Source organism: Nansenia antarctica, assembly GCF_963989245.1.
Source record: "Nansenia antarctica genome assembly, chromosome: 4".
In the NCBI taxonomy this organism is placed as follows: domain Eukaryota; kingdom Metazoa; phylum Chordata; class Actinopteri; order Argentiniformes; family Microstomatidae; genus Nansenia; species Nansenia antarctica.
In genome coordinates, this window is record NC_137689.1 from 53,130,159 (window position 1) to 53,154,396 (window position 24,238).

Here is a 24,238-nt window from a genome sequence, read left to right on the forward strand (position 1 = left end):
CTTTGAATCTCTCCACTCTCACAGAACTAATGGATCAACTTCACTCCAGTGTCCCAGTGAGCTGCTACACACAGGATGGCCATGCTGGATAGCTGCATATCTCACACACACAGCCTCTGATAAAACAGGACGGGGCATTTACTGATGGTGACACCCCCCCCCCCCCCCCCCCCTCTCTCTCTGTGACCCATGGAAGCTGTGCTGTGAATCCTAACGTCTATGATCTCATTGGAGTTCTTCACGTACTACTAGTGTGTGGTGGCGCGAGATCAGAGACCAGGAGGCCCGCTATGAGACACATCACGTCTCAAAAAAAAAAGTATTGCTTTTTAAGAGAAACCATATGATCACCCACCTGGACCCCAAGAGGAACTGAAGACGTTTGGCATGGGGATGAAGACTCTGCGGGCCTTCTACAGAGGCACAAGCGAGAGCATTCTGACTGGGTGCATCACTGCCTGGCACGGCAACTGCGCTGCCCTCAACCTCTACCGCAGAGGGTGGTGCGGACAGCCGAGCGCATCAGTGGATGTGAGCTTCCTTCCATCCAGGACGTATACAACAAACGGTGTGTCAGCACAGCCCGGAGGACAGTCTGTTTGAACCGATGCCGTCCAAAAAGGTGAAGTCTCTTCCGGGAGCCTCAGGGCCAAAATTCAGAGGCTAACCAACAGCTACTTCCCTTCCCCCAGGCGATCAGGCTCATGAACAAGCCCTCGATAGACAATTGACTATCATCCCCAAGCACACCCCATGCATACGGACTACCTAAACCTTAAGCTCACAGCCACTTTACTCCTTGAACTACCTTTTTATTACTAGTTGTCCTGCTAATTGTATACTGTCTTATTTGTCACTTATGTCCTGTACTATTGTCACTTTTTTGTCTTGAATTATGCCTATTGCCTTATTGTCTTGAGCTGCAATGGCAGGAACTGAAGGAGTTTTATGCTAAAATTCACATGCAGCGAGATACAGTGCAATACTGTATATATAAACCAAAAAGATTATTGTCTGTAAAGACGACCTAGCAAGCATGCATGCTGTTTTAGCAAACTCCTTGCTTGTCTGTCTTTGGAACACCACCTCGGCTAAACATCAAAAGGCGAAAAAAAAAAAAAAAAAAAAAACAGCAACAGCAACAAAACAGTTAGTGTTACATGTCACCGAGTGGCAAAATTGTCGCAACATCTCAGTAGGTGGCATAACACCCCCTGGGCAGGTTCCTGCCTCCCAACAACACCCTAGCGGTCAGAGGGGCCAAGCATACCTGTCACAGGGAGGGACCACCACTTTGATATGGACTCTACATGATCTCCCATGAAAGTCTGATAACACACAGCCATAGCACACCGGTCATATCCAGTAGAATTGGAGACCTCCAGGCCAGAGGGAACTTACCGGAAGGTCATCTGGAAGACCTGGCCCAGGTTGACCTGCTGGGTCTTGTTGTTGTACCCGTGCAGCATCTCCCCAAACAGAGTGTCGTTGAAGCGGACGTCATGCCTTTGGCACTTGGGACCCTGGCAATTCTCAGTCTGCAGGAGGCACGAGCGCCCGTCAGCTGCCAGCTTGTACTCCTGCACGCATCTGGGAGAGAGGGGTGGGGGAGGGGGGAGGACGGAGATGTGAACTGACTTATTACACATGGGGTACATAGACAGGCAGGCACGCATGCAGGCACGCACGCACGCACGCACGCACACGCACGCACACACTGAGCAGTAGAGGTTGGAAGTGCAATGTCCCGGTGGAAAAAGCATACACAGCTCAGAGTTCTAATGGATTGCATAAATACACTATGTGCTGTTTTGCCATCTAATCTTTCAAATGAAAAGCCCTTAAGTAAGCACGGCAGACAATTAGGCAGAGACCGCCTGCGTTAAAGACGGTGTCGGTGCTGTTCGCACTGTCAGCGTTCTGAACCCCAGAAATGGCTGAGATGCACAATACGCACATTCACATGAACGCAAATTAAATATACAGACACATTGTCTGGTGCAGTCTCACAAGGCTGAATGCAATGCATTTAATCTCCTGCTGAGGCGTGGTTGAAAATCAAATCAAAAGACAATCTAGCTGTTGCTATCAGTGCAGTGGGGAATATATCAAGCTAATGGATGGCCTATGCTGTACATCTCCTGTTATTTATGGAGGAGTCTACTCAAACCATTGATTTAGCCCTGGGTGCTAGTCCATTTTGGCCACAGCACAAAAGTGCGTTTTGTGGTGTGGGATTTGTATCGTGGGACCAGGAAGCAGCACCACTCATCCACACACCATGAATGTATTCTTGGAGCCTTTCCGAGTAACCTTGCTGCTCATACCTGGCAACCTTGTTGTACTGTCTGTGTAGGCTGTTATACTCACCCACCGAACAGCAGGTTGCTGGATATCACCCACATGGGAGCATAGAACCTGGCAACTTTGTACTGTATGCTGCGTAGTATGTCATCAACACATGCCTAACACCAGAGAATGTATGTGCTAGAGATAGGCCACGTCCTTGATTCACTTTTGCACATTGGTGTGAAGAAGTAGACAGGGAAGATGACCTTAGTCCCACATGGGGATATATATATAGTGCCCTGTGTAAATAAAGGGACAGTGAAGCATTTTCTCTTCTTTTGGCTCTACACTCCAGAAGGAGAAACAAACAATTACCGTGAGGTTAAAGTAGAGATTGTCAGCTTTTATTTGATGGTATTTGTATACATACTGATTTCACCATTCAGAAATGACAACACGGTGTATGCATAGTCTCCTTATTTGAGGGTACCCAACAGTTATGGGACAATTTAACCTCGTATTTTGGAGTGTACAGAATGCTTCACTGTCCAATGACTTACACAGGGCACTGCATTTCCGAACCAATTACAACGCAGGATTGTGTCACGTCGTTTCCCTCGCAATGTGTGTGTAAGACGAAGGGCAGGAGGTAAGGAAAGCTAGTACAGAGTCGAACAAAGTGTCTTTTTAAGTCATGACAACAACTTTTAACGATCAAATGACCGCACTGAATGTTTCTACACTCTTTAGTGATATCCCCCCCCCACCCCCGCCTCAAAAAAGTTGCTATATCCCCAAAAATCTGTATCATTATGTTATGAGTGATTTTTGGGTGGAGTCGTTTTTAGGCCACCTGTCTCCTCATTGAACATAAGCGCCCGAAGTGGAGTCGCCAAGATGACGGCAGGAATGAATCCGGCTTCCTTTTGAAGACGCTTTGCTAACGCTTTGTAGCCTAATACTCACCCACAGAACATGAGGCTAACGCTTTGTAGCCTAATACTCACCCACAGAACATGAGGACGTTGCTGGCTCCGGGGTCCTCTGCCAGAGGCACCAGCTGCTGGAGGCACAGCTGCTCACAGCCGCCGTTGAAGCCGTCCGTGCAGTCGGTGCCCTTCGAGTAGTCATAGCAACCTGAGCCGTCCTTCATCGGACGCAGCCCGTCGGGACACTTGACGGGGGAGAGAAGAGGAGAGGTGGGGGGGGGGGGGGGAGAAAGAGAGAGAGGGGAGAGAGAGAGAGAGAGAGAGAGAGAGAGAGAGAGAGAGAGAGAGAGAGAGAGAGAGGAAGAGAGAGAGAGAGAGAGAGAGAGAGAGAGAGAGGAGCCAGGGGAAGAGAAGGGGGGAGAGAGCAGGGTCATGATCTGAATGTTGATAAGGACCCTACTGTTACCAGGAGACAGATGGGGAGGAGAGAGAGAGCTAAGGGGATAGAGAGAGAGAGAGAGAGAGAGAGAGAGAGAGAGAGAGAGAGAGAGAGAGAGAGAGAGAGAGAGAGAGAGAGAGAGAGAGAGAGAGAGAGGGAGAGAGAAAGAGAGCAACGCAAACTTCTCTCAACCCCTGACACCGAGGGTAAATGAGAATAAGCGCCTGGGACCCTGCCACACTCCCCCCCCCCCAGGTCCCCACAGAGATCTGCTCAGAGCGGAGGGGCTGGGGGCGGCACACACCAGCTCATTAGCATGCACAAGGAATTGGAAGTAACCGCATGTCTCAGGGTTCCCCCCTCAGCGTCCGTGTGGATCAGATGACGTGTTGATTGTCTAATCAGGGGAAAGCAGTCTCAACAGAGAGCTCTTATCTTTGAACCGCACGCATGAATTATTCCTGGGAAGAAAGAAATAAAATAAGGTGTACATTATCAAGATTAATCTTCATTTGGTGAGGGCACTGGGGGCATGTAAAGCAGTTTTCAAATGAGCCCTGTTTGTTTGTTTTTTACAGATCATTTAAGTGTGGCGTACAGTGGCGATTTATCATTATTTGAAGGCTAACGGAGTGTGTTTACTCCAGATGAGAAGACTGATTGTAAGCTAGCTAGTGTGGTGGAGCTGAGAGAGTTTGTGCTGCGATAAACAGATTATGTTCCTAGCACGCAGACACACCCCGAGCGTGTGTTATCAGTGGAACCAGTAATACAACCAGACAGTCGTAGATGTATAACTGATATGATTACTGCAGCATCCGACATCTTTCAGAAGCTTGCTTAACCTACATGTATACAAATCACATCTTTTAAAAATTGTGTTATTATTGATACAGTAGCTATGCCAGTGACATTATGTAACATTAGATGGACATTGTTTCTGTTATACACATTGTTTATTTGTGTTTTTCAAATAAAATTACGGAACACAAAAAGGTTCAAATGTGTCAAGACCCTTCTACTGTAATATAGGTATGATATACACAGGAATATATTATATATTATAGGTAATATAGGTATGTAGGTAATATATATACACAGGACTTTACATCCCAAAATCAATTTCACACAACTTGTGGTAAAATAGCAATAAATCCTTTTTCATATCTTCAGCACACACTGTGTGTGTCTCTTCATGTGTTCATTATTATGTTATTAAACCCTGACTCCACTCACTTTATGCAATACAAAAACAAATAGCCCAGACACACTTCATCTCTGTTGCTTTAGTTGGTTCTTATTGTTGTTGTTTTTGGTTTGGTTGTTGCTGTGGTTGTTGTTGTGTGTGCATCCCTAAGGTTTATCTTATGTGGATGATGGGCAGGAGTAATGATAGCCGAGTGAGGTTTGTGTCAGCCATAATAACAGCTGACAGATACTTATATCCTGATGGACGGCCAGATGTCTGGAAGGGCAGCGCTCCGCCTGACCCTGAGGGATAGTGGGGATTGAATGCTAAGTGTGGCATCGCCCTTTCCCCGAGCCTCTCAAGGCTACAAGAATGGTATCAACCTAAGGACGGAGGACAACGAGAATACCCAGGACAACCATGTGAGTGAGATTCGCTGTGGTGGAACAGATAATGGAACAATAATGCCTTTTTTTTTACCGATTCAGTAGATTAAGTACAGTGTTAGAGCTTTGAAATGACATTTCAGTCATTGAAATTGGCCAATTTCATACAATTCATATATTTTGGAACCCATAGGTATATACTTTTTGTAAGTGCACTTAATCGGTCTCAGAAAGCACGACTGCTTGTTCCTGCGATGACATCACGACAAAAAGGACAAAGCCGTGGCTGAGAATAGGTGATGACGTCACCCGGTAGCTCTGGAGTGATACCGTATATGGTGCGCTCGACGGGAGGCTGGCGGAAATCGGAGGACACGGTCACTGTAACGCATGGCTTTGAACAAGGAACGGTACCAAACACACACTAGATTAGATTAGATTAGATTAGATTAAATTAGATTCAACTCTAAGGTCATTGCAGAGTACAATAATAATGACTTATATAGCGCTTTTCTAGACACTCAAAGCGCTTAACAAACTGAAAAGATCGAGTAGTAATAATAAAAAGATACAACAACAACAACAAAAAGTATAGGGGCCTAATTAAGGTAGTGCTGGGGACACATGGGAAGGGGAGGGGGAAAGGCTTAACTGGTGATCGCAAGCTTGAAGAGGTGGGTTTTGAGGGCCTGTTTAAATGTTGGGAGGGTGTTGGCCTGTCTGATGTGGTTGGGGAGGGCGTTCCAGAGGGACGGGGCTGTGGCTGAAAAGGCCCTATCACCCCAGGTCCGGAGCTTGGTCCTGGTGGTCTTGAGGGTGGTTTGGTCGTCAGACCTGAGGCAACGGGAGGGGGTGTGGAGGGGGACACGGTCAGCAAGGTAGGAGGGGGCCAGATTGTTGATGGCTTTGTAAATGGTGAGTAGGATTTTGAAGACCAACCAGGAGAAGCGGGGTGCCGGTTATGCCAACCAGGAGAGGGCAGTGCCGGTTATGCCAATGTGTTGGAGACGGGTGAGGATGGAATGGTTGATGGTGTCAAAGGCCAGTACCAGTACAAGTACCAGTACAAGTACAAGTACCAGTACAAGTACAAGTACAAGTAGTGTCGCCGGATAGTGGTACCTTCATGCTGTGGTACTGTGGCTGATGGACCATGCATGGCCTTGCCTTGACACTAGCCCTCCACCTCATGATTGCCTGAGTTACCAGCACTTCAGGTAATTCATTGCCATGTATTTCCTCTTTCATTTTATGAACATGGTATGGCGGTACTATTATTTCATTTACTGTGGGCAATAATTCAATGTATTGTTGAATGTTCCAGCTTTGATGCTAAGGAACCTGGCGTGGTTATGGCCATGGAATACCATGAGGCAGAACCAATCGAGTTTCAGCTGCTGAAAATCACTGATGTCAAGCCCCCCGGAGGTGATCTTCATATGCAAGGCCCACTCGGACTTGACATGGCCAGACAGAATATCTTTTTGAGAAGATCTGAGAATTCTGTTCTGCTGAGGCAAAAGACACCACATGCCCACCAGACTCCACAGCAACTCAGAAAACTGTATTACTTATCATTACTTTACTTATTTACTTATGATTGTGATTATGTACCTTGCTGCAATGCTAATGTTGAAGAACCAAAGCCAAACATTTTTATTCTTGGGTACTGTAAAATAAATTCTGATTCTGATTGAAGACTTTTTTGTATCATTAAAATAATAACAACCATAAAGACTCCATAATAAGCTGGCTAATTATCTTAGGTAATACCTTGCTAGGTAATAATGTTAGCTATAGCTATCTGACCCAGTGACTGACACTGACAGATATTGATAGCTGACAGCTGTCAATCTAGAGGGGAAGTGGTTGGGGGTGGGGTTAACCAGATATTGTTACCGCCCATTACCTGGCTGTGCAGACGTGTGAAAAAGAACCAAATCTTTGAAGAGCTTTTCCTCAGGATTGTGATTTCAGAGGTAGCAACATTCAAATACTCATGTCGTCTTCAAAAATGACTTTGCCTACTGGTTGCACTTTTCACTAGCAGCTGTCACAGTTACAAGTACAAGTACAAGTACCAGTACTAAACACAATGCAGTTTAGCATCAAACCAGAAGTGTAAATAGTGATATAGTGCAACGACATGTGAGCAATGTCTGCCTCCACCGACCTCCGCTGGTGCATGGCAGTGATGAGGAGACGACAGTAGGACAGGATCTAGTGTTGACAATGTCCCTCCCAGGGGTCTGGAGACAAACTGACCTGTTCCTGACCTAGGAGGAAATTATCTCATACTCTATCAGGCCAGGGTTAACCTGCTTAACCTTTTGGTATAGACACAGACATAGACGCACACACACACACACACACACGCACACACGCGCACACACACACACACAGACATACACACACACACACACACACACACACACACACAGACACACATTGGACAAATCAATAGCGTTCCCCCTGTGTGTCCGTCACTTAAAGCCACAGGTGGATCCGAAGTGATATAAAGAGCTTACCTCGATCAATTCTCTTCATCGATATCACATTTTTTTCGCAACTTTGCATGCTATACGATGCCACCAATTTGTTTCCGAGACGGTAAACACGGCCGAAGTCACTTCCAGTTTTCTCCAACTGGAGAATGTGTCATGTCCGGTTTCAACGCATGTCTGGTTTCAAAAAAATCTGATACATGAGAAATGGCACAGATGGTGCCAAAATATCTCCAAATCAAATGGCCTAAACATATAGGTGTCCGCCTAAACATACCTGTACTAAAACAGGTACAAAGTTGCATTTGCTCACATTACTAGCATCGACTTTGGCACAAGTACTAATAAGACCCTGGAGCACTGATTCCTAGATGATTTGGGCTTGGTTTCCAAGGTGATATTCACTGTAAAAGCTGTTGTTTTTTTAGGCGGAGACTGAATTTGAGATGTTTTATAATGTTCTAGCTCTATTTACTCTGACACAGTAACATACATTTTGATTCTGACACTTCTACAGCCACCCCACAGGTGTTAGCTTTCATTTGATAACAAGATCATTATGAAGGCCCTTGTGATTGTGGAGATATTCTATATTCACTGTGGGCATGTCATTTCGAGCAGAAAACCAGAAAAATGAGGTGGATAAGAAGAGTTAACAGATACCATGATCCTCACTGCCTGACTGTGAGAACCTGTCACGGCCAATCACAGCGCCCTCCTACTGTCCAATAACACTCCGTCCTTGGGGCTTGTCCATGGCCACCAGAGTCACATCAGAACCTTACATCCATAATCTTTATTGGATTCTACTCAACATTCCACAGAACCCTGACATGAGTTCTTCACAGCTCCTACGGTATGAGGACCCAGAAAGGGACTCTTTCACAACTGGGATTAAAACCGAATCAAGATCATATCACGGTTCCCAAGCCATGACATTTTCTATTGACAACCCCGTACGAGCGCACTGCGTCTTAGGAAATCAATACTAACCGGGTATGGTCTGTGACGACCATGTCATGTCTGACCATGAAGTGTCGAGAGGAGGCAGACACTGTAGGGAGATGGATGATTGAACAGCAAAGTGACAGAGAGAGAGAGGGAGAGAGAGGGAGAAAGGGATGGCTCTCCCTTCCTCTCTTGGTACCGGAGAGCCCTGTAGAACTGGGAGGTTACATGAGCCTGTTAGGCAGGAGTGATATTGATCCGGACGGAGGGAGCGCCCAGCCAATAGAGATGGTGTCGGCTGGCAGATTAAGCAAACACATAAAACACGGTAAAACAATTACCCTGCGCTCCCCAAAGGGCAACTGTGCGTGAACACCCCCTGGCTACGTCCTTAAAATACAAACACACGCACGCACGCACGCAAACACACACACAAACACACACACACACACGGACACACACATGCACACACACACACACACACACACACACACACACACCTTCTGGCTCTATCCAACACATGTAACTATAAGCTGTTCATTTTTCTAATCACCTTTCTGGTTTTAATCAAGCCCTCAACACCCAGGTTTTAATCAGGCCCCTGAGCAATTCAAACCCATATTTTACCTTCATTATGGGAGCCTCCACTGACAAACATATTCCCATGCTTTACCTATTGTTATTGCCTCAAGAGCCTGGCATATCTATTCAGGGCATGAGATAGTGGTCAGGGGGGGGTGAGCTCCCCGCAACCTCATAATGTTGACATTTACATTTGTTGGCATTTAGCAGAAGCCTTTATACAAAGTGACTTACAGCAAATACATTGTCTAAGTAAGTGAATCATATATCCATCATCGTCTTTAGCTAGGGGGTGGCCATATGTTCAGAGAGGAGCTTGTTCACAATAACAGCTAGGGACTTAATGAGCCAGACAACATAAGGAAGAGAAAATACAGAAGACAACAATTGTGTGTCGAATGGAGATTGCATAGGGTGTGCTGTTGACACAAGCATGATTCACTTGTAAGAGCGAGATTTAAAAAAAAAAAAAAAAAAAAAAAAAAAAGAGCTTCTTTGCTGTTACAGTAGCATGTTGTGATGTGAATAATATTGTCTGGAAAAGGCCCGAAAAGAAACAATGGATTTGATAGGAATCTGAGTGGCATACAGTAGAGACATCACACAGGACTTAGAGAATATTGCAACAATAAATCATATTGTCCAAAATAATCACAATTTTCAAGTTGCATTGACAGCATAATCACGTTTTGAGGTGACAGAGATGAAGCTTTGTTGACTCCCAAACCGATCGGGAATTAGAGAGAGAACAACACTAACTTTTTTTTCCACAGGTGCCAAAACACAGAGGACAGACAGTCCCCTCTGAGGAACAAGCCTGTCTCTCTCCGGCTGTTCTGTGCAGTTTTATCGCTCTAATGCTTAATCTTCAAAGGGAAACAACACAGCTGTGTTTCGCTAAGAGACCATGTCACCCAAAGGCAAAGATAACTACAGGGATATAAACATATACTTCCTTATTTCTGTTGTCTTCTCTCTCAGTGGCATGACACACATATTAGCCTTTTCTCGAATTAAAAGATTCAATGGATTTGTATCTGACTGTCAAGCGGTTGTTCATTTATAAACCCAGAAGGTCAACTGGCACGCACACACACAGACACACAAGCACGCACACACACAGACACACACGCATGCGCGCGCACGCACGCACACACACAGACACACAGACACGCACACACACACACACACACACACACGCACACACACACACACACACACACACACACACGCACACACACACAACACACACACACACACACAAACACACATTAAAAAAAAAGTCTTGTAGCGAATGAGAAAGTACCAGTGAAGTTGAAAGCCATAAACAAAGTGCTTTGTTATTCCCTCTACATCTTCATCTTCTCCCCAAAGATATCAGATCATATCTGGATTTGATGTACAATAACGTTGTTCCCGTATTACAGTAACTATTAGAGGGGGAGGACATTTAAACATCTTCTGCAGGATATCTTATCCGACCTGACTCAGTTGGGAATAAATAATCTATCTGTCTCTGTCTCTATCTCTCTCTCTCTCTCTCTCTGCTTTAATATTCACTTGCATACTATTTTTTCTAGTTTAACATGCAGTTCAGGCGGTGACAGAACCAAATTGAATTGATACCTCTTTATTTGTTTTACTCTGTGACACAATTATCAGTGAATACATAAAACACAGCCCAGAAGGGGATTGTGTATCTGCCTTGAAGTCATAGATCACACAGTGATTATGACATCAAACAAACACTCTGATTTAATAGTACCTCTTCACCTCTTCATGGCAATGCCTACTGGGACTTGTCCTTTGTTGTGTTGGTTATTCAAGGTGATCAAAAGTGACAGTGATATTCCATTACATAGTTGAAATAGTTGAAAATAGGCATTATTTATGGTTATACAACAGTTAGTTCCGACTAAGTAATTTGATTGGACAAGAGGCATCGCACACTTTTTTAAATTAAGCAATATCACACTTGAGGTAGTTGAGCAGTACTCAACTAAGTCATAGCCAATACACAGACAACGTTCAACCATCTGTCCGGACTTTTCAACTTCTAAAACTTATATAAAAAGGTGATTCAGAACCTTCAGACCAGAATTTTCAACTTCTAAAACTCATATAAAAGGTGATCCAGAGGCTTAATCCTTGCCCTTCGAGTCAGGCCAGCTGTGATGTGGGATATGTGGCTCTTACAAAGACCACACCATGACAAAGACCAGACCATGACAAAGACCAGACCATGACAAAGACCAGACCATGACAAAGACCAGACCATGACAAAGACCAGACCATGACAAAGACCAGACCATGACAAAGACCACCAGACCATGACAAAGACCAGACCATGACAAAGACCAGACCATGACAAAGACCAGACCATGACAAAGACCAGACCATGACAAAGACCACACCATGACAAAGACCAGACCATGACAAAGACCAGACCATGACAAAGACCAGACCATGACAAAGACCAGACCATGACAAAGACCAGACCATGACAAAGACCAGACCATGACAAAGACCAGACCATGACAAAGACCAGACCATGACAAAGACCAGACCATGACAAAGACCAGCAGACCATGACAAAGAACAGACCATGACAAAGACCAGACCATGACAAAGACCAGACCATGACAAAGACCAGACCATGACAAAGACCAGACCATGACAAAGACCAGACCATGACAAAGACCACACCATGACAAAGACCAGACCATGACAAAGACCATACCATGACAAAGACCATACCATGACAAAGATCAGACCATGACAAAGACCAGACCATGACAAAGACCATACCATGACAAAGACCACACCATGACAAAGACCAGACCATGACAAAGACCAGACCATGACAAAGACCAGACCATGACAAAGACCAGACCATGACAAAGACCAGACCATGACAAAGACCAGACCATGACAAAGACCAGACCATGATCTGAGGCAAAGCCAACTCCAAATACAGAAGATTTGTCATGGAGCTGGAGTTAGGGTGCTATTCAATCAAACCTGCATTACAGGTCACATCAACTATGTGGGGAAAACAAACAAACAAAAAAGTAATGAATTATGTTTCATTTGCTCTCAAGCACCATATCTATCGAAGTAATTATAAACATAACATTTGCAGCATGGAAGTACAGTCTGCACAGTATGGGTTTAATTTAATTCCAGCTTGTGTCCAGGGACCTAAAACACCCAAGGCTGCCTCCGTGGTGCGACACGTGTCCCATAAAGGCGCTGAAATGACACACTCGGTCCCCCCCTCTTGAACGACCAGTGAGAGCAAAATGAGGGATGAATTATGAAAACGCGTTCGCAGGAAATGATCAAGCATTCAGACGTATGGTAATGAGCTGAGCTGCTCAGTGGTGCAAAGGGAGAGGAGTCGTGATGTGCATCTTTCCAGAAGGAGGGACGGCAGGGATGGGGTGGTGGGTGTGGGCGGATGAGAGAGTAAAGAGACTCATGGGGTGGAAGGAGGTAGTGTTGTCCTCCCTCAAGTCTCTTCGCTAACATGCTGAACAAGTACGGGCAGCCGAGCATAGATTTGCTTCTTGCTCAGAACTAATGATTTAAATTCTTGACTTCCGAAGTGTGTCTTGGATTCTAATGGCGTGCTGTGACACGAGTGGGAAATGCTTATTAATGCAAATATAGGAGAAAAAAATAAAATAAAAAATACATTTTAATTTGACAGCCCCGAAATAGACGTCTTGAGACACAGAGTCTGGCACCAGTGACGTCTCATTGCCGACCTGCATCGCAACAGCTTCCTCCAAGACGTCCCGAAAGAAAACGAACATGATGAAGGATATGCAGATAAAATGATTCCATCTGGCCCTGCTTTGACTTCACCCATTAAGAAGATAGATAATGTAACTACAGACACGTACACACGCACGCATGCACACACGCACACACACACGCACACACACACACACACGCACTCGCGCCCGCACCCGCACACGCACACGCACACGTACACACACACGTAAACACACACGTACACACACACACACACACAAACATACACACACACACACACACACACACACAACTAGACCACCCTTTTAGCCTGTTCCTCAAGGCAAATACTTCAGCTGCACAGTTGGACATCTCCAGCCGAACGGAAACACATACGACCCATCTGCGTTTAAAGACCCGGCCTCCTCTCCCCAGTGAGCCTCGTGTGTAGGTGGAGACGGGTGTGTGTGTGTGTGTGCTCTTCATACAGATCAATGGCTGCCTTTCCTGGGAGCGGACTTCACGCATTTAAAGGTTAGCCTGGCCTTTGTGTTGTGTCAAGGCTGGTGCTTGGCACTCTACTGACTAACGCCTCGGGCTAGCTCACGCTCATGCCTGCCTGTAAATGTGTGTGTGTGTGTTTGTGTGTGTGTGTGTGTGTGTGTGTGTGTTCATGTGAGGGGAGGGGGGACGGGGAGGACGGACGGACGGAAGACTCTGCCTTCACTATGACTGAACAGGCCTTAAGATATGGTGCGTTATGTTTTCCGGTGGATTAATGCTGTATCCTATATTTCCTCATTCTAGGCATGACTAATTCACATTACAATGGATCTGGTTCCCAGTCTTGTACAGCACATGCAAACACAGTTATGGAAGCCATGTCAATGTCCTGGCTTAGCTGAGGTGTTTCTAAAGAGAAGATCAACTGAAAGAGGAGGCAGCTTAAACAGGGCCACAGGCACGCTGACTGCCTAGCAGTTTAGTCACAGCTCTTCCTGTGCAGACATTAGAGAGAACAACAACAACAACACCAACAACACCCTCCTTTCTCTGTCTCAACAATGAACAGTGAAAGGAAATGTACAAAGGAAAAGAAGAAACAAAGAAAAGAAACACGAGTGACAACTTCACAGCCTTCACAAGGGCTTGCGATGAAATGTAAGCATGTGAGCGAATGCTTTAAAAGGGTATTCTTTCTGAGTTGGAGACAGTTTGGAATGAGTGACTCAGTCGATAAAGAGAATTTAAGCTTCAGCAATCCAGGGTCACCGTTCTATGCCTGTTCTCGTTCTGACGTGGGGCGTGAGTAGCCAGAGACCTGGAGGTGTCAGAGAGTCAATAACACCTTTACATCTTCAGCCCTCTCAGTGTGAGCCAAGCTGGGCAGGGCTGTGGTGGGATGGTTTATTGACCCCACATACTGTATGAGCATTATTCAGACCAGGCTCTCTCTCTCTCTCTCTCTCTCTCTCTCTCTCTCTCTCTCTCTCTCTCTCTCTCTCTCTCTCTCTCTCTGTATGTCTCTCTCTCTCTCTCCTTCTCTCCTCAGACCAATTAATGCACTATTTATATTTCCTGAAAGTACAACATAACTCTAAGCTTCCTAGTTGCATTCCCATTCCAGGAAAGGAGGGAATTGGACAAGGATGCTATTTTTATTTTTATTTCTTTATTTTATTTGTTATTTTTCCTTCCTTCGCCAGAGGTTGAACAAAGCCCTCAGGGTCTCAGATAGGCCTACATTGTTTTTGTCTGCATTTCAAATGAGCAGTGTGGGATGTTACTGCGATCAATGTTGACGTGCCATTTGCAAATCAACACGTTGCAGGGAAGCAGGGAGTCGGTCTGAATGCTGAATGAAGAGAGGGAGGGACAGAGGAAAACTTTTGCAAAGCTTAATAAAACTTTTAAGAAGATTGCCCGCTATGTGTTTATAGTGTGTGTGTGTGTGTGTGGGGGGGGGGGGGGGGTAAGATAAGTGAAAGAAAAAAAAATCAGGACAGACACTTATTTTGTTTGGTGTAATAATGTGAGTTTTTCATGTGTACTGTTTTGCAATAAATAATTGATTACAAAAAAAAAAGAAGATTGCCCGCTGGTCCACACACACACACACACACGCACATGCACACACACACACACACACACACACACACACACACACACACACACACAAACACACACACACACACACACACACACACACATACACACACAGTTCAACACTTAATGAAATACAATAATACACCTCACACAGCTGGGTCTGCATAATTCTAAATAACGAAAAGAAAGTATTGAGAAAATTGCTAGCCTCCCGTTGATATAACACATGTGTATTGTTGGAACACATGTGGATAACTATTCATTTTTTGTAAGCTGCTGATTGCATCTGACTGGAGGTAATTTGTCTCGGCCAACACAAAGCAGAAATCAAATAGGCCACTTCTGAATGAATGGGAGTAGAAGGAGAATGGGCTTCCAGCAGTTGGAAATGGCTGGCCGAACCTTTCAACAAATTGAGTTGTTATTTATGCTCATCAATATGACTGCCACCTTAACAGCCCCTTAAAGGCCATGCTTTGAATCGATTTACCATTTAAGCTCAAATGGTTCGCTATCTTATAAAAGCCACCTCTGAGGATGAGTGGGAGGGGTCTTTGTCTGGTAATTTCTCAAGTCTGTTGGTAATTAACACCTGTTATTTCTCAACTAATCTCTGGAGACATGACCTTCAGTTTCTTGTTAAAGACGACGTGAGATCATTCATATGCAAATGACACACAGGAATAACGAGTGAGGTCCAGACTGCTCTGTTCCAGGAGAATTTACATCCAAATGGATATGATGTGTCGAGACGGAACACCAAGGACTGTTCAGAGGTCAGTGGGAATTAGTGAGGCTGTTGGTCACAACGCTGGATAAGTGTCCTTGAAAGTCTAACACACTTGGCATACACATGAACAACAAACAGTCTGACAAAGCATGATGGAAATCATGTGTTGCTACTTTGATCTTTGGTCCATGTAGAGTTATCTGATGCCTTTACACGTCTACTAGTGCACACTTCAACAAGTACACAAAGCCAGTCAGAGCACATGGACACTAACAAACAATTAAACAGTAGATTACTAATTAGGTAAGTGGGCAAGCAGCTGTAGAGTGTTAAAATATAAATATATATATATATATATATATATATATGTTCTACAGGTCCATTGATTTCAATTTCACATCAAATGAGTGTCCCTGCTTCATTGCACCGCAGTGCAGTCGATAGTCTGTTAACACTGTACATCTCTACTCTACCACATGTTCTTTTTCATTTGATTATATAATGGAGCTTCTAAGAGCTTCCAGAATTGTCAGTCTGAGAAGTACAGTACTGGATAATTATCTTTGGAGTGGATGGAGAATATTGTACACCCGAGGGGGAGGGTGAATTACTATCACCGTTAAATCCAGCCGTGCAGTAATGGTTTTAATAGTCAAGTTAAAAGTTTTCAGTTGCCCGTAGGCAAATCGGTTGGTATGTCAGCGACAGTATATATGGAGAGAATATTATAACGACTTGATTATCAGAGCGACACTTCAGATAATGGACTGACACTACAGCAATGTCTCAGGATTTTTGCATAAGCAATAACAAGTTATTGCCTATTTTTGTGTCGTTCTGTAGTGTCAGAGGAGTTAATGTGTGGTGTCATAAAGAGGGGTAGTGGTGGTCTAGTGGATAGTGAGTTGGACTTGTGATCGGAAGGTTGTGAGTTCAAATCCCGCCTGAAACCACACCACTACTAGTGTGCCCTTGAGTAAGGCACTTAGCCCTCAGTTACTCCAGGGGGAATGTCCCTGTAATCCGTAATTGTAAATCGTTTTGGATTAAAAGCGTCTGCTAAATGGCAAAATTATAAAGACTGTTTGTGAGGGCCTATGCAGGCCTTAATGGTGCAGATAGTAATGCTTTTCAGATCTACCCCTATAACAGAGTCAAAGGTTTGGAAAAAAAAAATGTGTCCATAAATAAGGAATATGTACTGTAAACTAGCATTTGTTTCACCTGTGGGGCTACGCTACATTAAGGTGCTAATAGACCGTGCCTATTGTGGTATTAGCAACTCTGAAACATGGCGGATATCTGAGAAAACAACATCAGTATTTTTCTCAGATGGTCGGTTATAGTAAATTACCCTCCCCCCAAAAATAAACAAAAGTATTGTTGACGAACGACCCAATTAGTCACAGAGAAACATTTGAAATTAAATGACCTCTATAACTACCTGGTCATAATTATTACTGTAGTATTTTATTGTATCAACATTGTTACACTGACATTAACATTGAAATTAAAATATGACGGACAAAACAATATAATTTAATTATTATTTATTATTAGAACTCTCATTTAGAAATAAAGTTGGCCCATTGCATGACATTTGAATCATTATCGACAAACATACGGTAATGGATATGTTTTTAATTTAAACAGATGTAGAGGTCTAGCTTTATTTGTTCAATTAAATGAAGAGGGCTCATCTGATCTCAACCTCCTGCTGTGTATGTGTGTGTGTGTGTGTGTGTGTGTGTGTGTGTGTGTGTGTGTGTGTGTGTGTGTGTGTGTGTGTGTGTGTGTGTGTGTGTGTGTGTGTGTGTGTGTGTGGGTGGGTGGGTGTGTGTGTTGGTGTGTGGTCGTGTGCATGTGAGTGTGTGAGTGTTTGTGTGCATATGTGCGTCACAATGTGTGTCATACACACATCATACCCTGCCCTCACAAGAGAGGAAGTGAATGAACACTATAAGATTATTTTTCAAATACTATATAAAAGATGATATTGTTTTAATTGAGTGAGGCCGTAACATAAACACTGTTTAGTGATTAAAACGTTGAAATACAAATTAATATATCTAGTTTGTTAAGCGTCGCCCACACAATGTTCTTTCTGGAACAGTTCTTTCTGAAGTTTTTTTCATAAGATCATTGTTTACCTATGTTTTCACATTAACTTCCATCACTGTTCAATTAATGTTAAATCAAACTGCTGTCATAACTCACTCTTGTGTCTTGTTATTGTTATGCTAGCATGTGTTTGCGTCTGGGAGAAAACACTACAAATGCTGTAATTCAATGTCATCCTCAAGGTAAAACAGAACATGAACATGAACATAAAGACAGGCCCAGTTTCTGGAGGGATTATCTAACATTCAGAGCGATGCATTTCTTAGAGGGTTAGACCAGCAACACACATCTCATACACTCTCATACTTTTCTCTGTTTGAATGGAGGTGAGCAAATGGGAACATTTAGTATAGTGAATATTATATATATATATATATATATATATATAAATATAATATATTTAGTATAGTGAATTGAAATATACTAAATATTATATATTTTAAAATAGATTTGATTATATATATTTCAAAGTGTGTGTGTGTGTGTGTGTGTGTGTGTGTGTGTGTGTGTGTGTGTGTGTGTGTGTGTGTGTGTGTGTGTGCGTGCGTGCGTATGTATGTATGTATGTATGTATGTACAGTATGTATGTATGTATATTAGCTTTGCCATGCCAATCATATTTGGCCACACATTTCAGAATTAGTTTCAGGAATATTTTTTTCTAGATGCAGGGCAGAAACTAGGTTGAGGGCAGAATCTACCATGAAAACACGCTCCAGGATCAATGATTATTGTCTTCATTTTGCTGTGGGTTCCACACATTTTCTATAGGACTGATGTCAGGGATTTGTGATGGCCAGTCCAATACCTTGACTTTGTTGTCCTTAAGCCATTTTGCCACAACTTTGGACGTATACTATACTTTTTCCTCCAAACATAACAATGGTCATTATGGCCAAACTGTTACATTTTTGTTTCACCAGACCGACCAGAGGACATTTCTCAAAAAAGTAACATCTATGTTTCCATGTTCAGTTGCAAACCGTAGTCTGGCTTTTATGGTCGGTTTTGGAGCAGTGGCTTCTTCCTTGCTGAGCAGCCTTTCAGGTTATGTCGATATAGGACTCATTTTACTGTGGATATAGATTTTAGACTTTTGTACCAGTTTCCTCCAGCATCTTAACAAGGTCCTTTTCTGTTCTGGAATTGATTTGTACTTTTCACACCAAAGTACGTTCATCTCTAGGAGACAGAACCCATCTCCTTCCTAAGCGGTATGGACTCATGGTGTTTATACTCGATTACTATAGTTTGTACAGATGAACGTGGGTGTTTGGAAAGTGCTCCCAAGGATGATCCAGACTTCTGGAAAGCCACTGTTTTTTTTTCGGAGGTCTTGGCTGATCTATTTTGATTTTCCCATGATGTCAAGCTAAGAGGCACTGTGTTCGAAGGTAGGCCTTAAAATACATCCACGGCGTCGCCGTGTGATGGATGGGCAGATAAATATTGGTGTTGGGCTAAAATACATCCACAGGTACACCTCCAACTGACTCAAATGATGTCAATTAGAATCAGACATTTCTAAAGCTATCACATCATTTTCTGGAATTGTCCAAACTGTTTAAAGGCACAGTCAATTTAGTGTATGTCAACTTCTGACCCACTGGAACTGTGATATAGTGAACCATAAGTGAAATAATCTGTCTGTAAACAATTGTTCGAGAAATGACTTGTGTCATAACTGACTGTCAAAACTATAGTTTGTTAACATGAAATCTGAGTGGTTAAAACATGAGTTTTAATGACTTCACTTTAAACTTCTGACTTCAACGGGTATGTTTCTCAGGTCTACCTTGAGAGAAAAATATATATTTGACCTCAATGAGATTTCATGGATGCATATAGGTTAAATGCAGTTAAATAAAGCAACACATACTTGTTCAGTGCATACATAAGACAACATAAGGAATGATTAAAGCAGTTCACATTGCTCATAGTCCCTTTCTCTTCTAAAGCAGAGGATTCTTACTCTCTGCAAAGCTCGATTTTATCGCACATAATGTTAATACTAATATGGATATTATCCATTAACATTGACTTGAGGAGCATAGGCCACATGGTTTTATCTAATGAACTGAAGAAGAAATCCCACCTTGCATGATTAAAAAAGCAAATTGCCAGCCAAATATCTTCATTTATATGTCTTAGTGACAGAGGGAGTCCCGGAGCTACTGAAATATGATGCGTCCTCCTCTAAAGGAGCCGTGGTGTTATGGGTTTATGATATATGGTTCTTGGAATTACTCTGGGTTTTTAATCATGGGATGGTTGTCATGGTAACTGTGTTGGAAAGAAGTTGTTCGGAAACAGCTGTATTTATGGTACTTTATCTATTCTATCAAGTTCCTCTGGAGAGGTGTGATTTAAAGACCCACATTAGTCATGTTGACATTTTTTATCCTGGTGCCGCACAATGCTATTGCACAATGACTCATGTCCAAATATTGCCATTTAGGTCAAAGTATGAGTATTTTGGAAGAATTCCCATCTGCCACAACTCATGAAATTGCATACAGCTCAGACCTGTGTGACATGTTTGTAAAGTTAGCCAAATATAACCCTCTCGGTTATATAACCATAACCCGGCTTTCCAAAAATATTTTGATACATATTATTGAGAATTGCTCCTAGCTATATCTGGTGTTACTTAGCTCAGTTGAATGACACACATCACCACTCTGTGTATTTCTGTTCTTTGGATATTTTTACCAAGAGAACCCAGGAAGCAACACTGTCTGGAGTAAAAAAAATCAGGTGTAGTGCTGAGGCACAAATATGTACATTTCAAGCCTGCAAACTGCGACACTTTAAATAAATGTGCAATAACACTATTGTGCAATATGACAACCCTAGTCGTCTATCTGTACAGTATAGTATAGTGGATAGTGTACATAGCCTTTATTTATGTAAACCAGCTCCTTCCCTTCTTGTTTTTTTTTTTCTTTTTTTTTTTTCTTTTCTTTCCTAACACCAGGGGAGCCACCCCTCCTAAATTTCGTTGTTTGGTACCTGTACTGTAGCAATGACAATAAAGACCATTCATTCATTCGAGTAAGCCTTTAACAACATGATGGAAGTACAGAGATACACTGCAACCCCCCAAGCGCTACATCACTGTTTAAAAGGGCAGAAGCAGGTATGTATGATTTTCCCTCTTTGTTTATAAAGCAAATCTGAGAAATCCCCTACAGTAAACCTATAACAGGTTTACACATTGATACACACAGAGAGATCGTCACTGGTTGGACATCTAGTAGTAATACGTACTAATGTATTCAGCCACTGCTAGTACATTATCATACCCCTAGCTCACAGGGTAACACAAGTTCCACTACTGGGAGTAACTTACACTATATGGACAAACGTATGTGGACACAATTATCGTCTGGGGCTGTTTTGGTGGTTTGGGCTAGGCCCCTTAGTTCCAGTGAAGGGAAATCGTAATGCTACAGCATACAATTGTGATTCTAGAGAATTGTATGCAACAACTTTGTAGCAACAGTTTGGGTAAGGTTTGGGTAAGGTCCTTTCCAGTTTCAGCATGACAATGACCGCATACACAAAGTGAGGTCCATAATGACATGGTTTGCAGAGTTTAGTCTGGGAGAACTTGACTGGCCTGCACACAGAGCTCTGACCTCAACCCCATCGAACACCTTTGGGATGAATTGGAACGCAGACTGCGAGCCAGTCCTTCTTGCCCAACATCAGTGGCCGACCTCATTAATGCTCTTGTGGCTGAATGGGAGCAAATCCCTGGAACCTCTAAAATCTAGTAGAAAGTCTTCCCAGAAGAGTGGAAGCTGTTATAGCAGCAAAGGTGGGACCAACTCCATATTAATGCCCATGGTTTTGGAATGAGAAGTTCAACAAGCACATATGGGTGTGATGTTCAGGTGTCCTAATAGTTTTGTCCATATAGTGTATCTCTTGAACAGCAAGTCTGTTCTGAACAGTCACAGTTGAAATACAGAGAGAGTTAGAAGAAACAAACAAGGGAATTCCAGTGTCAGTGTTTGGCTCTCATTGGTTGTGACAAACAGCCCAGAGGCCAGTCAAATTACAGCCCCGCCCAACACCAATAATGATCTGCCCATCTATCACACGGCGACGCAGCTGGCACATTAATTTAATTGGTTTACAACTCGAGCCTGCCCAAACTCCTGTCAAACCTCTGGCATTGGAGGGACCCCCAGCTACCTCCCCTTGTAAATATGCCAAGGTAGAACCTGTCCTCTCACTGAGATGGACTCTGTACTCAGTACACACATTATACACACAGTGTACTGTATATGCAATAATAATAATAATAATAATAATAATAATAATAATAGCAAAAACAATAAACATGTGTGTGTTTATAACAAATCAGTTTTGTACAGTGCTGTACAATGCAGCGGAAAATAACAGATAAAAAAACTAAAACAACTAAGACATTGGTAAAGTGCTGTACAATACAGTGCAAAAGCAAGACAACAGAACATATTAAAAACAACAGTACATGATTATGAGCGTAACAAAAACATACATTATCTGGTCAAAACTAACATCAGGTGGTCCACTACCGCCTTTAACAGTTGTTAGTTTACAGTCTAATCCCTTACTTACTAGCCACGTCCTATAGTTTTAATCAAACATACACGCTTCCAAATATACTGTATGTTCAACATTTCAGGATGATACGGACTCATTATAGGTAATTAACCTTCCGTTAATTAAAATATGGCTAGTGTCGGTTTCAATGATGGATTGGAGGAGATATGGCCTCCTCACACTATCTCTGTAGAACGGTGTAACTCGGTAGAACTCCTGTGCAGATCACGGAAGTTCAATCCAGGATATGATAACCGGTATACTCTGTCGCTTCCAAAGTACTCGAACGATGCAGTGGCAATGCTCGAAAGAAGAGGACTCATATTCTCAAACATTGCAGTTCAATACAGCATTTGAGCATTTTTTCATTTGAGTCCTCTTCTTTCTGCATAATGTACATCATCATAGGATAAAGGGCTCTTTGGACCAGGGCAGGCTGGTGGAGGTAGAAATCAGAGGACGGGCTCATTGTAATGCAGATGTTTGATACCATGCTTCCATTCCATGCTTTACAATGAGCCTTTCCTGTGAATTCTACCTCCACCAGCCTGCCCTGCTTTGGAGATCCCAACAGTAGAACCCCTACATGTAGAACTCTTCTGGCTCGAAAACCTATTTACGGAGAGTGTAGTTCATGTGGATGTGACATATCTAGTAATGATGCATTGGCTCAGGTGACGGTGATGTGGCCACACATTGACCACATTGTTTCCTCTCTTTGTTACACTCCAGTTGGCTCAGTGGGACCCCTTCTCTGCCCTCACGGATCCCTAAGCAGGTGGTGTGTGTGCTCTCTAACATGCTTCTCCAGGCACAGATACTGTATAGACAGACCAGACTGTGTTAACAGATACCGTATAGACAGACCAGACTGTGTTAACAGATACCGTATAGACAGACCAGACTGTGTTAACAGACCGAGTTCGGCTGTCTGTCAGACGTGGAGAGACGATGTCTACAACCTCTCGTTGTGTGAACACACAATCATCTATCATCCTGGATGTGTTCGTTAAACAAGACAATTAGCAGAAACATAGGTGCCGTAATAAATCCAACGTGAAACCCGAAATCCTCAGTGAACACAGAGAGAAAGCAGCATTTGTTACTCAAAACGATCATCATGTGGAGACAAGGGAGGCTGGTGGAGGCAGAAGTCATAGGAATGTATGGAGTGGAACAAAGAATGGTATCTCTGATTTCCGCCACCACCAGCCTCCCCCTGTGTAGAATGCATAGACATTCATTTCGGGCTGCTTTTCCCCCCATCCTAGATTGAACCGACTCCTGGATTTAAGACCATGTTCAATGGAGAAACTCCATTTAAACACGCTTCCTAGTCCAGCAGTAAACTTTCCAAGAAACCACCCTCCCATGTGTAGAGGTCAGAGTGACTCACCATGCAGCCTGTTGAGTCCACCCGCCGATCTGACACACACTTGAAGTTCTTCCTGCAGCCTCCGTTGTCCTTGGCACAGTCTCGGACTGGGCCGAAGGAGGCTAACAGGTCATCTACTGTGTCAAAGTAGGTGGACATGATGGCCTCTTCTCTACAGGGGGGAACAGAAACACACACGCAATGTTTAACATATATTCATCAGAATCAGAATCAGATTATTTTTTTATTGGCAAGTATATTTGCACATACAGGAAATTGACTCGG

General features: G+C 43.3%; 1 protein-coding gene across 1 annotated transcript in view; it reads right to left on the minus strand.

Annotated features, from left to right (window-relative positions):
• The window catches only part of astn2 (astrotactin 2), a gene marked incomplete at both ends in the record, with an annotated part of 337,790 nt that overhangs the window by 109,833 nt on the left and 203,719 nt on the right, over positions 1-24,238 (minus strand). Inside the window, 3 exons of the mRNA XM_080530321.1 lie at positions 1,402-1,590; positions 3,297-3,463; positions 23,975-24,125. Of these exons, the coding sequence (XP_080386447.1) occupies positions 1,402-1,590; positions 3,297-3,463; positions 23,975-24,125 (507 nt within the window). The remainder of the gene's footprint in view (positions 1-1,401; positions 1,591-3,296; positions 3,464-23,974; positions 24,126-24,238) is intronic.